The sequence below is a fragment of the Panthera uncia genome, assembly GCF_023721935.1.
Source record: "Panthera uncia isolate 11264 chromosome B2 unlocalized genomic scaffold, Puncia_PCG_1.0 HiC_scaffold_24, whole genome shotgun sequence".
Lineage (NCBI taxonomy): Eukaryota > Metazoa > Chordata > Mammalia > Carnivora > Felidae > Panthera > Panthera uncia.
In genome coordinates, this window is record NW_026057580.1 from 18,105,995 (window position 1) to 18,120,261 (window position 14,267).

The following is a 14,267-nucleotide window of genomic DNA, read 5'->3' on the forward strand; positions in this document are numbered from 1 at the left end:
TTTTCAGGATGGGTCTGTCCAAATGTCAGATGAAAATTCTCAACTGTGGTGAACAAAATGGTTTCATGACAGTGTCTCATGAAACAATTTTAATATTTAGGCTGTCAGAACTATATTACCAAATATTGGTATCAACTATATACTATTTGGTAACAAGTTTTTATATAGGAATGATTAATATATTATTAAATTAGCTATCAGTTAAAATCACTGTTGGAATAGGGATGGACTAGTTACATAAGCAATAATCTAAAAAGAACCAAACTTATAAGAGTCAACTAAGAAAAGGATGGCTTGAGCAGGTTTGTTATCCACATGTGTGTCCAACTTTAGCTCTTCAATCTACTCGCCTCCACCAAGTATTCTGCCTAACGAGCCACTTGCAGACCTATGACAATAGACATGCATCACCTGCTGCTAACATAGCTCATGTACTTCACTTTTGAAACTTAATATTCTATTAAACAGATATGATCCTTCTCCAAAAAGTTGGATTTATTTTTTCATCCTGGTAAGAACCTCAGACTTCAGGAACCAGAGATCTAGTTCAAAAGCACATGCAACTTTTGTAAAAATTTAACAGTTTTCAGCTTGTAATTAAATGTAGACTTCTGCCATCCTCACTCCAAAGGAGAAAACTAGGCACCATGAAATAGTGTGGTTTAACTGGAGTAACAGAACCGATTAAATGGTAGAGGTTCAACTAACACACATTGACATTCAGACTCTACTTTCCATTGGCTCATGTCTCCAGTAGGTAGAGAAAGAAGGAATGCCCCCTATATTTAAACAATATGACCCCTTTTTTTCTACTTCCCATTCTTTAATTGGATTGATTTGTCCTCCAGATAAAATGGAATAAACTTCCTAACTCCTTAAAGAGAAAAGGTTAGAGATTCTTTCTGATTTCTGTGAGTTGTATATCAGTGTGATCTAAAGTAGCTGGCCCTGGGTTAAACTATTAATAGACCAGTTTTGTGGGCTGTGTAGATGATTAAGTTCAAATAATTCTTGGAGTACCTAGGTTGCTCAGTTAGTTAAGCATCCAGCTCTTGATTTCTACTCAGGTCATGATCTAACAGTTGGTAGGATTGAGTCCCAGGTGAGGCTCTGCACTGACAGAATGAAGCCTGCTTGGGATTCTCTCTCTCTCCTTCTCTCTCTGCCCACCCCCCACCCCAAGCAGACGGGCATTCTCTGTCTCTCTCTCTCTCTCTGTCAAAATAAATAAATAAACTTTAAAAATAAAAACAAGTCGTTCCTTATGGAAGTCAACATTTTGTGGAAACCTCATATAACAATTACTATAGGAAATAGTTAAGAAACTATGAAATTTCAAAGTAATGAATAGTTCACTGATTATATAACCTCAAATATCTATTACTGTTCAATAGAAATCTTTGTCATGTACCCTAGTTCCTTGGAATCCTGATGATTAACACATAGACTTGCTAGAATAAGAGATCAAGAAACTTATAACAGCTGGGACCTAAGAAAGGGTGTCTAGGCAAGGCAGCAATGCCTTGGGGGAAAAAAAGTCCTAAATACTCAATTCAAGGAGCCCAGCAAGAACAGATGCTAAAGGGAAGTCTCAGCAATCTTCAATAGTTCCGTCCTTATCATTGGTCAGGAGGAAAAGCTTGCACTGGTGCTTCAAGGTCCCATATGTGACTATCAAACACTTTTTTTTTCACAGTCTAGCCAACTGGGAAATAGTTCCTGAGGGCTTCAGCTGATGGTGACTCAAGTCACACATTACCTCAGTGACATAGTACAGGAAAGAGGGTATATGGCAGGAGTTACACACATGATTATGGAGGGCCTTTCTCACACCTCTCAAATGGCTTCTGCTGCACTTTCGCATAAGCCAACTTGAAGAGGAGTTTGTATGTACAGGAATGTCCCTGCTTACATTACAGGGCAGATCTGGAAAACACAAAGATATACTTAGGCATGGAATCATCTGCCTCAGATGACTCAGGCAGAGCTGGTTGCTGGTAACATGATACCTATCATGGTAAAATAGGTTTTAGAACGACTCATATCTCCTTAGTACAATAAATTCAGATTAATGATTTACAAAATATAAAAAACAAAATATGTCCTTCAAATAATATTGGACTATATCGTCCCAGTAAAAAATAATATTCACTCTATTGAGGTGCGCCAGCTTATGGGCAGCTTAGGAGGAAACTGGCTATAATCTTCACATTTGGTCAATTGAACTAGAATAATTCTTGCTGTCATTCTTAGGACAAGAATCTCTTACCCACATTTCAAGGCCAGAAAAAGATGAATGAAGGAGAACTACCATTAGCTTTCCAAGGCACGAAGTTGTACAACACTGGAGGACAGGCCAAAGGCCAGGACTGCTTTCTCATATTAGGATGTCTGGAGTTCTATAAGGGGAGAGGATTGGAGGCATCAGATACTGGAAACTTTAAGATAGGCTAACAGAGGTAGAATGTAGAGAATGAACAAGAAGAGAAAAGTGGAAATCAGGTAGCATCCACTTACAAAAGAACTGTTTCAACCTCCACCAGAGTTCAGTGTGCATTTTTGAGAGGGTGAGAAATCCCTCATAGAGTGGAAATGAAGGAATCTTAGTTATTGTTATTATTATTATTTTTTTAGTACTTGATAAGGTTCACCTGTTTTTCTCAAACTCTATCTGAACCCCCAATCATCTACCCTACCCTGGCCCTTACCTGTACTGAGCCAATACCTAGTCCATTAGAATAGCTATTATGAATGCACATTTGATTATAGTATATCCACCACTGCCCATCCTAAACACTCTACTGTTACTCGTGAGCAATGTCTTTAATCTATCTATTCTATACCTATACCTATGCATGAAATAAGCCTGGGTACTAAAGTAGTGGACCCAAATCTAAAAGGAGGAGACATGGAAAGAGAAGGAGTTCTCAGGAAATTAAGCGAGAGGAAGTTTGTCCTGGATAAGAGAATTTAGCAAGGGACTTGCCTCCCTTCCTCTCCAGACACACATCTCTCTGAGACTTGTCCATTTTCCATTTTCTTGAGAAACTCTGAACTAAATGTCACAGAACTTTCTAATGGTCTTAAGATCCTACAGACCTGATTTCTGGAAATTGCCAATCCATTTTCTCCTTCTGAGAAGGATGCCTCGGGAAGTTATTTTCAACTCTTAAATTTTTCTTGGAACAAAAAGAATTAGCTTGCTGTTAAGAACAAAATCATTAAGTGTTCCACTCTCCCCTGTGCAGTACATAACCTAAGGATAGAACAAATTCTTGCCCTCAAGGATCTTACAATCTCTCAAAACACTGTGCATTAGCATTTTAATAGTACGATAATTCTGTGATGCTGTTGGAAATGCTTTACTTAAATGGGCACAACAGCTACATTTTATTCTAATGAAGATTCATTGGCAATATGGATTAGCATTTGACAGTGGAAAGTGGCTATTAACCTTGATATATGTGAATTCACCCACATATAGTGGCCAAGTCTCCACACGGAGTACATTTTCTAAGGTATAATAACATGGGGGTGGAGGGAGGGAGTGAGGAAAGACCATCTCCATGCTCTATTTATTATAGTTGGTCTGTTTGAAACTACAGCACAGTGGAAGGGTGGTTCCAGACCTCAGGCATAGGTGGAAGATTAAACTTGTCTGACCAGTGACTATGCTTCTTAAAACTCTGTCTTTCAATATGAGAAAAAAGAAAATGGTTCTGCCCCCTACTATCTGGTAATTTTCTTTTTCATCATCCAGATATATGGCAATAAAAGCATCAACCTTATGTTGTTCTTCAATAATGATGATAATGCTAGTACTATTAATAATGGCTATGATTTATAGGGCTGTTAAAAATGCAGTTGAACTCTATTTGAGAGTCTGTTTAATTTTCATAACAACCCTAAAGTAAGTATTAATATTTCCCAAGTTTTTACAACATATAGCTATGGGTCCAGGATTCTTCCTTAGCTTTGAGTGAAACTCAACATTTCTGCTCTTTTCACATCACTGTGAAGTTAACATCAGTCCTAAATGCCTATCCCTCAGATAGGCAGTCTCTCATCTGCACAAACAGAGCCACACCTATACGCATACATATATAAGAACTTTACAAACAAAAATGCCAGTAAATCACAGAAAGCTCTCACTGCTTCAACCTCCCTAAAAACATTTGTATTACACAAAAGCATTTGAAAATCAAGATTACCAAGACTGTACATATATATCAAATGCCAAGGAATACAAGATTCCCCTTTCAGAGATGCTGACTCTGAGACATCGTGCCTCCCTGATTTATCCCAGATTTAGAAACAATGACAGCACTGGAGCAAAGCTCTTCCATTCTGGAATGCTGTATCTCCAGCCAAACCTTCCAACCCTCTCGACACTGTCTTCAAGTTTCAATCATGGAGTTCTTTTTGTTTGTTGTTTCTCTGCTTGTCTTTTTTTATTTTTACTTACTTTGATGTCTGTAATCCTACTGATCCACGCAGGTGACCAAACTTTCATCCGTAATCTGTAGCATTCAAATTAAAGGAATGGTTTATAGATTCTAGGATTTTCTGAGCACCTCACATAAATCCTTCCTAGGCCCCTCATGAACGGATAAAGCCAGGAGCAGAGGATGAAGTAAATTGATCCCAATCAATGTACCACAAAGCATCAAACTGCATTCACTGCCAGTCAACAAACAAACAAAGATCTATTCCTCCCCATTTTTAAAATGTATCTTGTTTTTTTATTATGTTTTACTTTTTTTTCCTAGTGCCACTTGATCACAAGTTAGTGTTTCCTAGCAGGGATAGATTCATGAGAGTAATTTGTCCTTCATTAGTTGGAAAACAGCTTTACATTTCCACAGAATTAAGTTTCTTGCTCCCTTCAACCGAACACTTCTGAAATGCTTACGCTCTGTTACATTAAGAACAAACATAATCTTTTTATATAGCAAAATTCTATATCCCTTTAAAGAAAACAGATAGAATGAAAATAAGTGTACTTTTTCCCAGTCACATTAAACAGAAAGGTTAAGCTCCTACTGACAGGAAAGATGTATTTGCAAGTGATTAGTTATATTTCTATCATAGTGCTTGTCTGTGTTCTTCCTTTGATGTTTAAACAAAGCTCTTGAACACGCTGGGTTGTATGCTCTGATGTTGATTTATAGGTAGAACTGAATTCCAAATACTAAGCCAGTAGGTAGGCTTTAATAAAAGGCACAGACTTTCCCCCTGCTGGTTAGTGTGTGACTAAGCGATATTGTTCCAGGGCCCCAATCTGTCAAGACAGGTGTAGAGTCGGGGAGTCCTTCAGGCATAAAAACCTGAGCTATCCACAGAGGGCCACATTCTGCTCCACAGGATTGCTGAGTTTTAAACCCTCAGAAGAAAAATAAACTGTGTGGTTTAGAAAAAAAACCCAAAACAAAACAAAAACTCTTTTCTGTTTAACAGCGATGTTGAACACCTTCATTTCGAAGTAAGCTATACTTAACAGGAAGAAGCTGAAGGTAATCAGGCTGTCAGATGGCAGATGAAATTCAGGCCAATCACTGCCAGTCCTAAAGCAAGGACATCAGAAAGAATGGTAGAGCATCTTCCACAGGCTTATCCATGCCTAACTGGCTGACATCTCTCAGTGTGCTGGAGGATGGGGATCCAGGCTGCATCACGGGTAGCTCAATGAAGCTATCTGCTTGAGCCACAAAAGGAGGAAGAATTAATTTAATAGAGATATTTAGTTAAATTAACAAAGGCATCCCCATCTGCCCAGGCCCAGGGAGGTATGAATTACTGTAGTCATAAAACGAGGGCCTGTTTAACACCTCACTCTGCCAACTTCATGATCTCAACACACATGAAATGCACAGGGCCACACCATCATCTGAAGAATGAAAGAGCAACTCACTACTCAGTATTGCTGGAAATGCTTCATTTCACCTGGATATTTTGCAATACAGTTTTCAAATAATGGATTGCAATTTCTTCTTTACATCCAGTCTATTTTGGGGACCCTCTGGATGCAAAATATAATGCACGTAGGCTCTTTGAGAGAATAGATCTTAAAAACAAGCAATCTAAAAGCACTAGCATGTACTGCTTTTATAAAAGGAATAAGTATATATGTTGTATAAAATATGTGAAAAATAGAAAATTTATTAAAAAAATGATACCACAGGCTAAAGTTAACCACCTTTGCATTTCCTTTCAATTCTTTTCATATAATTGGCATAGGAATACATCAGCTACATACATATGTATATATATAGTTGATATATATATTTATACATACACGTATATGTATAAATACATATCTACAACATAGGGTATAAAACCCTTTCTATAATTTTTTTCTACTTATCTTTTATCATATATACATTTCATGTAAAAAATAATTTACAGCTTAATTTTAGTGGTGAAAGTCTCTAATAATTGGAAGTTTAGATTTTTCTACAAACTTTATTATTATAAATATATCAAAAAAATTAAATATAGTACATTTAAAAACTTGCTTTGTGAATTAACGAATGCATAAAAATGGGCATCCTTTAGTACACACTCAGTTTTCTCAGCGCTCAATTGTGCCTTTATTTATTTATTTATTTTTTTTTATGTAGGCTCCATGCCCAGTGTAGAGCCCAATGCAGGGTTTGAACTCATAATCCTGAGATCAAGACCTGAGCTGAATCAAGAGTTGGACACTTACCTGACTGAGATACCCAGACACCCCTCAGTTTTCCCTTTAAACATACTTAATATTTTTTTTTTAAATGCTGTTCCACTCACAATTAGGAATTATGAATTTGGACTTAGAAAGAAAAACTTTCTTTGTTCCTAATTTGCTCTAAGAAGTTATACCAAATTGCATATTAACTCATAATTTCCTTATATATTAACCATAAGAATGGGAAGAACTTGTATATACCTTTGTCTCCACTTAAAGAGGAGAGAAAATACTATAAAGGGCTTAAGAATTATAGGACATACAAATAAAGTCTTCTTAAAAATTTATGTTAAATTCAGATACCTCTAATCAACATACTTTTCATAATTTTTAGCTCAGTGTATATCTACACTTAGTTATTAATCCCACAATGATGAAATAAAAGCATTTGGTGTTCATGCCTACTATTCCATGCGTCAATATTTATGACCATTGGGTTAAGATTCCATTTGTCACCTGCTCACATGTGTTTTGATTCTTTATTAACTGAACTACTTAGTCATCTTTTAGAAAAATTTGTATCCTCTAATTCACGGGTCAGCAAACAATGGCTCACGGGCCAAACATGATTAGTTTCCTTCTTTTGTATGATCTTCAAGCCTAAAATATATTTTACTTTTTTAAAGTATTATAAAAAGATAAAGAAGAATATGCAACACTGACCATGCGTGGTTGACAAATCCTAAAATATTTACTCTCTGGCCCTTCAAAGAGAAAGAATGCTGACCCCCACTCTAATTTCACCTCCAATCAAGTCTAACACTAGATTTTTCCAAAGAGATTTTTAGAAATATCAATTTGCTGGTATTAATCGTGATGATGAGGTTGCTGTTGGTAGTAAAGGAAGATGGGTATGGTATTCTGTACTCAGCTAAGTTTAGGAAACCCTGAATTAAATGAAATTAATCCATTTTTCTTTTTATGGAATGACTTAGTTTTTAAATATGCTAATACGCATTCTGAATCTCCAAAAGTGAGAAGACTCTGTGACAAAATGCATTGTTTCTCAATCTTACTAGTGGGGATTTTTTATTTAATAGAGATAGTGCAAGGTAAAAATTTGCTTGGGCACATTCTGTGAAATAAGGAGGGAAAGAGATCAAAAGTAAAAGGAGTGCATGATAAATTTATTTTTAGCATAGTAATAAATTCTTATTATATTCATCCTATTCTTTTCTCAGGATAATTACACTAATACATTTTCAGGGTAATTGCCATATCTACACAGGAAAAATAAAAACATCCAATTCAAACTCATTCAGATTTTCCAGGGTCATTTTCTAACCTCAACTTTCTAATATTGATGATCAGAATTTAAGATGGGAAGCAGAAATATTTTTATGTTGAATTAGTGCTTGCTTGTTGAAAATAAGTGCTTGTTCTTGTCATTAGAAGACAGTTTCAACATACTGTTAGATGTAACATTTGATCTGTCTAGTTCAATTTTTCATTAGCAGCTCTGGAAGGGGAAGGACTAATTTAACAACACAGAAAATTTAATTACAAAAAAAGAAGGTAGCTGATGAAGTATTTACCTTTTCTAGTTCTCAGCTGTCTGCTATGTGGCTGCATCGTGGATGAATGTTTTCTATTTATCAGCTTTGTCTACATGTTATTGACTTTCAAAGCCCACACATACTATTGGACAGTTTTGCCGTAATTACCATGTTATATTTGTCCATCTAGGCATAAATACTGATGTGTTCATGTTCACATTTGGTTCTACCCCTGACACACACACCATCAGAACATTTTAGACAACCTGTAAAAATTTACAGTCAAAGCACACGCAAGACAACATGAAAACATTGTTCAATAATTTCCCGTACAGATTTTTAAAAACAGACTCTGTGCCTATTAACTCTTCATTTGTTAGTATCTGACATTACTCACGTCAGGGAGTAGGACTGAAGGATCTCTAGAATTTATTCTAGAACTATGATTATAGTATGCTTTTGGCTCCTGTTGTATATTATCAAACACTTTACATGGAACCTAGATTTCCATATATTCCTTTCCTTTCACAAACCTTCACATGCTCTGAAATCTCCTCCAATCCAAGTCTTCAAAAGAAAAACAAAAGAAGAAGCCACTTCCTATTTTATAGGGTAAGGAGATGGCATTTAACATCTCTTCTATTGCCCAACTATTTTAACCAGCCTTTTCACCTCACTGTTTTGATGTGGTCTCTATGATCTTTGATCATAAGGCACAAAAATTATTTTGCACAACTCCCAATATAGCTTCAAAGATGAAAAAGAAAGGTGGAAAAGAAAACTGAGTAACCAAAATTATCATTGAGTATATCTAGCAATTTAACAAATACATCATTGAAAAATGAAACTGTATTATTCAAACATCCTTTGTAACACCCCACTCAATGCTACACAACCACACTGAGTCAAGGCTCTTGTGATCTTGTAATTTATAATAAGAAATATATATGGGGCGCCTGGGTGGCTCAGTCAGTTAAGCGTCCGACTTCAGGTCATGATCTCACGGTCCGTGAGTTTCAGCCCCGCGTCGGGCTCTGTGCTGACGGCTCAGAGCCTGAAGCCTGTTTCAGATTCTCTGTCTCCCTCTCTCTGACCCTCCCCCTGTTCATGCTCTCTCTCTGTCTCAAAAATAAATAAAGTTTAAAAAAATAAAAAAAAAAAAGAAATATATATTTGGTCTTTGTTCCCATTTCTGGCACAGAGCTCCTGAAATTCTTGGAATTTCCTGAGTGGTGAGAGAAACAAAGTTATCTTTTGTTAGGCCAATGAGGTAATACTTGTAAAGGCACCTAAGGATGGGAGCCAAGCCAGTATGTTATTGGAGGGTTGGGGATTTCAATCCCACTCCATCTCTGGGGAGGGAGTTGAGGGTAAAGATTGAATTCAATTGCCACTGGCCAGTAATTTAATCAATCATGCCTGTGTAATAAAGCCTTCACAGGGTTTGGAGAGTTTCTGGGTTGAAGAACACGTAGAGGTGCTGGGAGAGTGGCAGACTTGGGGAGGAGGATGGAAGCTCCACTCCCTTCCCCATATCTTGCCCTGTGTATCTTTTCCATCTGGCTGTTCCCTACTTATATTCTTTTATAATAAACCAGTAATCCAGTAAGTAAACAGACTTCGTGAGTTCTGCGAGCCTCTGTAGCAACTTTATCAAAGCCAAAGAGGGGGGTCTTTGGAAACTCTGATTTAGAACTAGTCAGTCAGAAGCACAGACCCAGCCTGCAACTGGCTTCTGGAATGGAGGGTGGTCTTGAGGAACCAAGCCTTTACCCATGGACTCTGATGCTATGTTAGGGTAGACAGTGTTAGAATTGGGTTGAATTGTAGGGCATCTAACTGGTGTCCTGAACATTGATTGGTGGTGTGGGGAGACAGCTCTCTCTCATGGTGAAATGGAGTACTCAGAACCCAAATGATACTGTAAAAAAAGATTAATAGATAAAACTATATAAACCCTGGACTTAATGTGCTCCTTAAATTATAACATTGTATTTTTGAAGTTCCACAAAGACCTAAACCATCTCTGGTTCTAATATTTTCAGTTTTAAAAGGGCTCACCAATTAAAAAGTGACTTGGTCATTGGTAATAATTTAGATCCTTCATCTCATTAACTAGGATAGCTTCAACTACAAGAGGCTACACTTATGTCCCTATTGATGAATGTTTCTTCTAGATTTATCTATCCAACTTAGTCACCTCAAATTCACATCCTAGCTCCTACTTACCAGCTGTGTGATCTCTTACAAAGTATCTTATCCTTTGAAATCTCAGTTGAAATTCTCCATATCTGTAAAGTAGGAGAGCCAATATTTCTTATTTCATAGATTACTTGGAAGACTGTGCCTGACATTCCTTTACTGCTTAATCTATGCTTTTTGGTGCTTTAGTTATCATCCACCATTTTCCCTTAGAACCCGCTCCTTCCCTTAAGATCCTTCTTCTGGTAAATACCCACATGATGTGTCCAATTACTGTATCCAGAAATTTAAGATTTGATTCTTTTGCTTCTTCATCTACCATTTCAATCTGTCAGCAAGCCTGATCCATCCCACATCTTACATGTAACTAGATTGCTTCCTCTCCTCTCCACTTCTATTACTACTGCAGACCCTTGTGATTTTCCCCAGGATTTCTCAACGGTACTCAAATTATTTTCCCAACTTCTGTCTCAGCTTTCTCCAGGACAACCTGTTTTTTTCAGTCAGATGTTGAAAGTTTTAACTGATCACCAGCTCCAAGCTTTTCACAGCTCCTTGTTGACTACAAAATAAAAACACAAACTCCAGCCTATCAAACAAGGCTTTGACAATCCAGCTATCTAGCTACAAATCTTCTTTGCCACCATATTACAGTAATGCCAATTCTGTATAATTTCTGTAACATACTATACTGTTCATTCATTAAGCATTGTAACTATTCCTTTTGTTAAAGAATACATTCAGTCCTCTCCACTTTTTATATTTCATGTCCCAGCTTAATTTTCTCCTTTTTACCAAACTATCAGTGACATCTTCAGTCTTGTGCTCTTTCTTATCACTCATAGAAAGTTAATTAATCTGCCCCTTGTGCAAAACTAAATTTCATTAATACACTTAGTATAGTGGCTATCACACCATTTAAAAATGATATATTTTATGTCTATTTTTTCTGAATTCCTTGAAAACAGATATGTCCACAGAGTCTAGTTCACTACCTAATACACAGAAAGGAAACACAGTGCTATGTAGATGTGTTTAGTTTAAAAAGTTCTTAATAGTTCCACCTGTATGTATAGAGGATTTTTGTTCTTCTAGTTTTTTTCTAATAAAAATGCATTCTGGTATTAGACTTCTGATAAAATCATCTTTGCATGATACTCACTTACAATTTTAACTTCTTCTATTTAAATTTGGGTTATTCTTATACCTTTATTTTCTAATCCTGAACCAGATTCATTCCTTCCTCATGCTGTTCTATGACATCAGTCAAAACAGAGAGTATATGCTGTACTAGATAAGATCCATGAGCTCCATTTTTACAAGTGTATCAGCCAGGGTTCCACCAGCAAACAGAACCAGTATTATATATCTGTATATGTACAGAGATTTTTTTTTTTTGCAAGAAATTGGCCTACATTATTGTGGGACAAGTTAGGCAAGTCCAAAATTCATAGGGCATGCTGTCAAGAAGGGGGAGCTGGAGCCTCTTGTTTAGGGGCAGACACTGTAGTCCACAGGCAGAATTTCTTTTCCTTAGGGAAATCTCAGTTCTGTTCTTAAAGCCTTTCAACTGATTCGGTCAGGCCCACTCAAATTATCAAGGATAATCTCTATACAAAGTCAACTCATTATAAAAGTTAATCACATTTACAATACCGTTACTGCAACACTGTTTGAATAACTGGATGCTATAGCTTATTCAAGCTCACACATAAAACTGACCATCGCAATGGGGAATCCCTTTTTCAGAATGACATACATCAGAATTTAATTCCAAGACTTTTTAATAAAAGGAGAAATCCAAGTATAACTTGGATACTACCTAATAACTCCTAAAAACTCCTTAAAATCAATAACACTTATAGTTTAAAATCATAGAATAACACTATTCATTTCTATCTACCTTATAATTCCAAAGTTGATAACCAAATTTGCATTTTCATCAGATGTTCTTTTTTTTTAGTGTTCTTAGAAACATCATTGATTTTATTTATCATCAGGTCCTCTGTATAAGTTAGTGCACGACTACTTTCTTCTTCTGGATTATTAAAGTATGAAGAAAGTTTCTTGGGCCATTAACACCACAAAGTCAACATTGGTAGAAAGAAGGGGGATAAGCAGAAGATTTTATAATTCTTAAAGATACTACTAATTAAATGATGACTCCCTGCTTGGTCTCAACAAGTCACAACAATGAAGGCACTGAATGTAAAAGAGACTGTCTGCCCCAAATAATAAAATATATTTAGAGAAAAGGAAGGTGTTACTTTTTCTCTCTTACTTTTTGCTTGGATTATATACTTATGTCATTTATACCAAATAATTCTGCTTAATATTATTGACACGTGTGTTGCAAACCCTTTTCTAAAAAATAGAGAGAAAATTTTTTTTTTACGATTCTATAATTTTGTGTTTCTACTTTTCATGTGTGTGAACCATGTAGATGGTTCCACTCCAGTAATATTATTATTCAAAATTCCTTAGCTTAATGGGTGACATTGACTTTTTAATTTGTATTAGCTTACTATATAATTTTTACAAACTTCACTTAAATAATAAAACATACCTATTGCTCTATTAGTAAACCAAAGGCTTCTTATTCATTCCTAAATCCCAAATCAATCTTTTTTCTTATAATTTTAAAATTCAAAATTCAGAACTAGTATTTTCTGATTTCACTCTACTACCAGGGCAGTATTTTCCCTTGTCAATTCTGAAATATGAAATGAGAAATCTGCTTTTATTAATCTAGTTAGAGGAATAAACTTCAGACTTCTAAAACGCAGCACAGAAATTGAGTCAGGCAGGAAAAAAAAAATAATGAGAAAGTTAGGATGCCTTAGTGAGCAGGCAGAGTCATTTTATGTAGAGGTTTCCCTCAAGCAACTAAATCGAGCCCAAACAAGCCTATTTCTCTGAAACTTGCTTTACCCGCCATTCCGTCGCAAAATACATTGTAATAATATCATAAAACAGCTTGAGACGAAGAAGGATTCTGATTGACTGTTCAACATTCCAAAAGGGTAGATTAATATCTGTGAATCTCACAGCTGAAGCATTTTAATGCAAACTTGCAGTTTGTGGGAATTGAATCTGTCCGCCAAAATCATTTATTTATATATAGAAAATGGGGGGGAAATAGACATTTCATAATAGCAATGAGTCCAGGGGATGCTGTTATCATGAGCTAATCACATCCCATGGGCATGATAGCAGTCAGCTGTGTCCCCTGTCTTGTATTGCTCCAGAGGAATGATTATCTCATGATAATAACCCTTATCGTGGCTTAGTGGGTAATAAAAAAAATAACTTTCTTCCCAAGTTCTGGGTATTTATTTATCAGCTCACTTTTTCCCCGTTGAGTTCTGGTCATATGTTACTTCCTGCTTAGGAAACAAAAAGAAATTCGGTGTTCTGATATTTTCTGTTGGTGAAGTGCAAAAAAAAAAAAAAAAAAAAAAAAAGAATAAATAAATAAATAAATAAGAAAAAGAAAAAAAAAAATGTGACTGTATTGATCTGACTGTGAAAGAACAGCATTGCAGACAAGCTCTCATCTCCTGAGACCAGTGTGCGAAAGATCCATACTTGCATTGACATTTTATAGGATGTCTAGACTGGCTAATCCACTTTGGAGAAACAAATGTATTTTGTAGCATGGGAACAATAAGAGAAACAGATGCTTACACAACACCACACTTGTTTTTGTGCTGTAGAGCAACTATCCAATATCTACATTTAATTGGGACCCACACACCATGCAACTCAAAATATGATTGTTCCATTTAGACAAAAACCTCCTACCAATGACCCTCACACTGCCAAACTTCCAGGTATGCGAC

General features: G+C 36.1%; 1 protein-coding gene across 1 annotated transcript in view; it reads right to left on the bottom strand.

Moving 5' to 3' along the window:
- LOC125938210 (beta-defensin 112-like) overlaps window positions 1-13,363 on the bottom strand; it is a 121,238-nt gene extending 107,875 nt beyond the window's left edge. The window contains 1 exon segment of the mRNA XM_049653216.1: window positions 13,357-13,363. Coding sequence (XP_049509173.1) covers window positions 13,357-13,363 — 7 coding nt within the window.
- Between the last annotated feature and the right edge of the window lie 904 nt (window positions 13,364-14,267).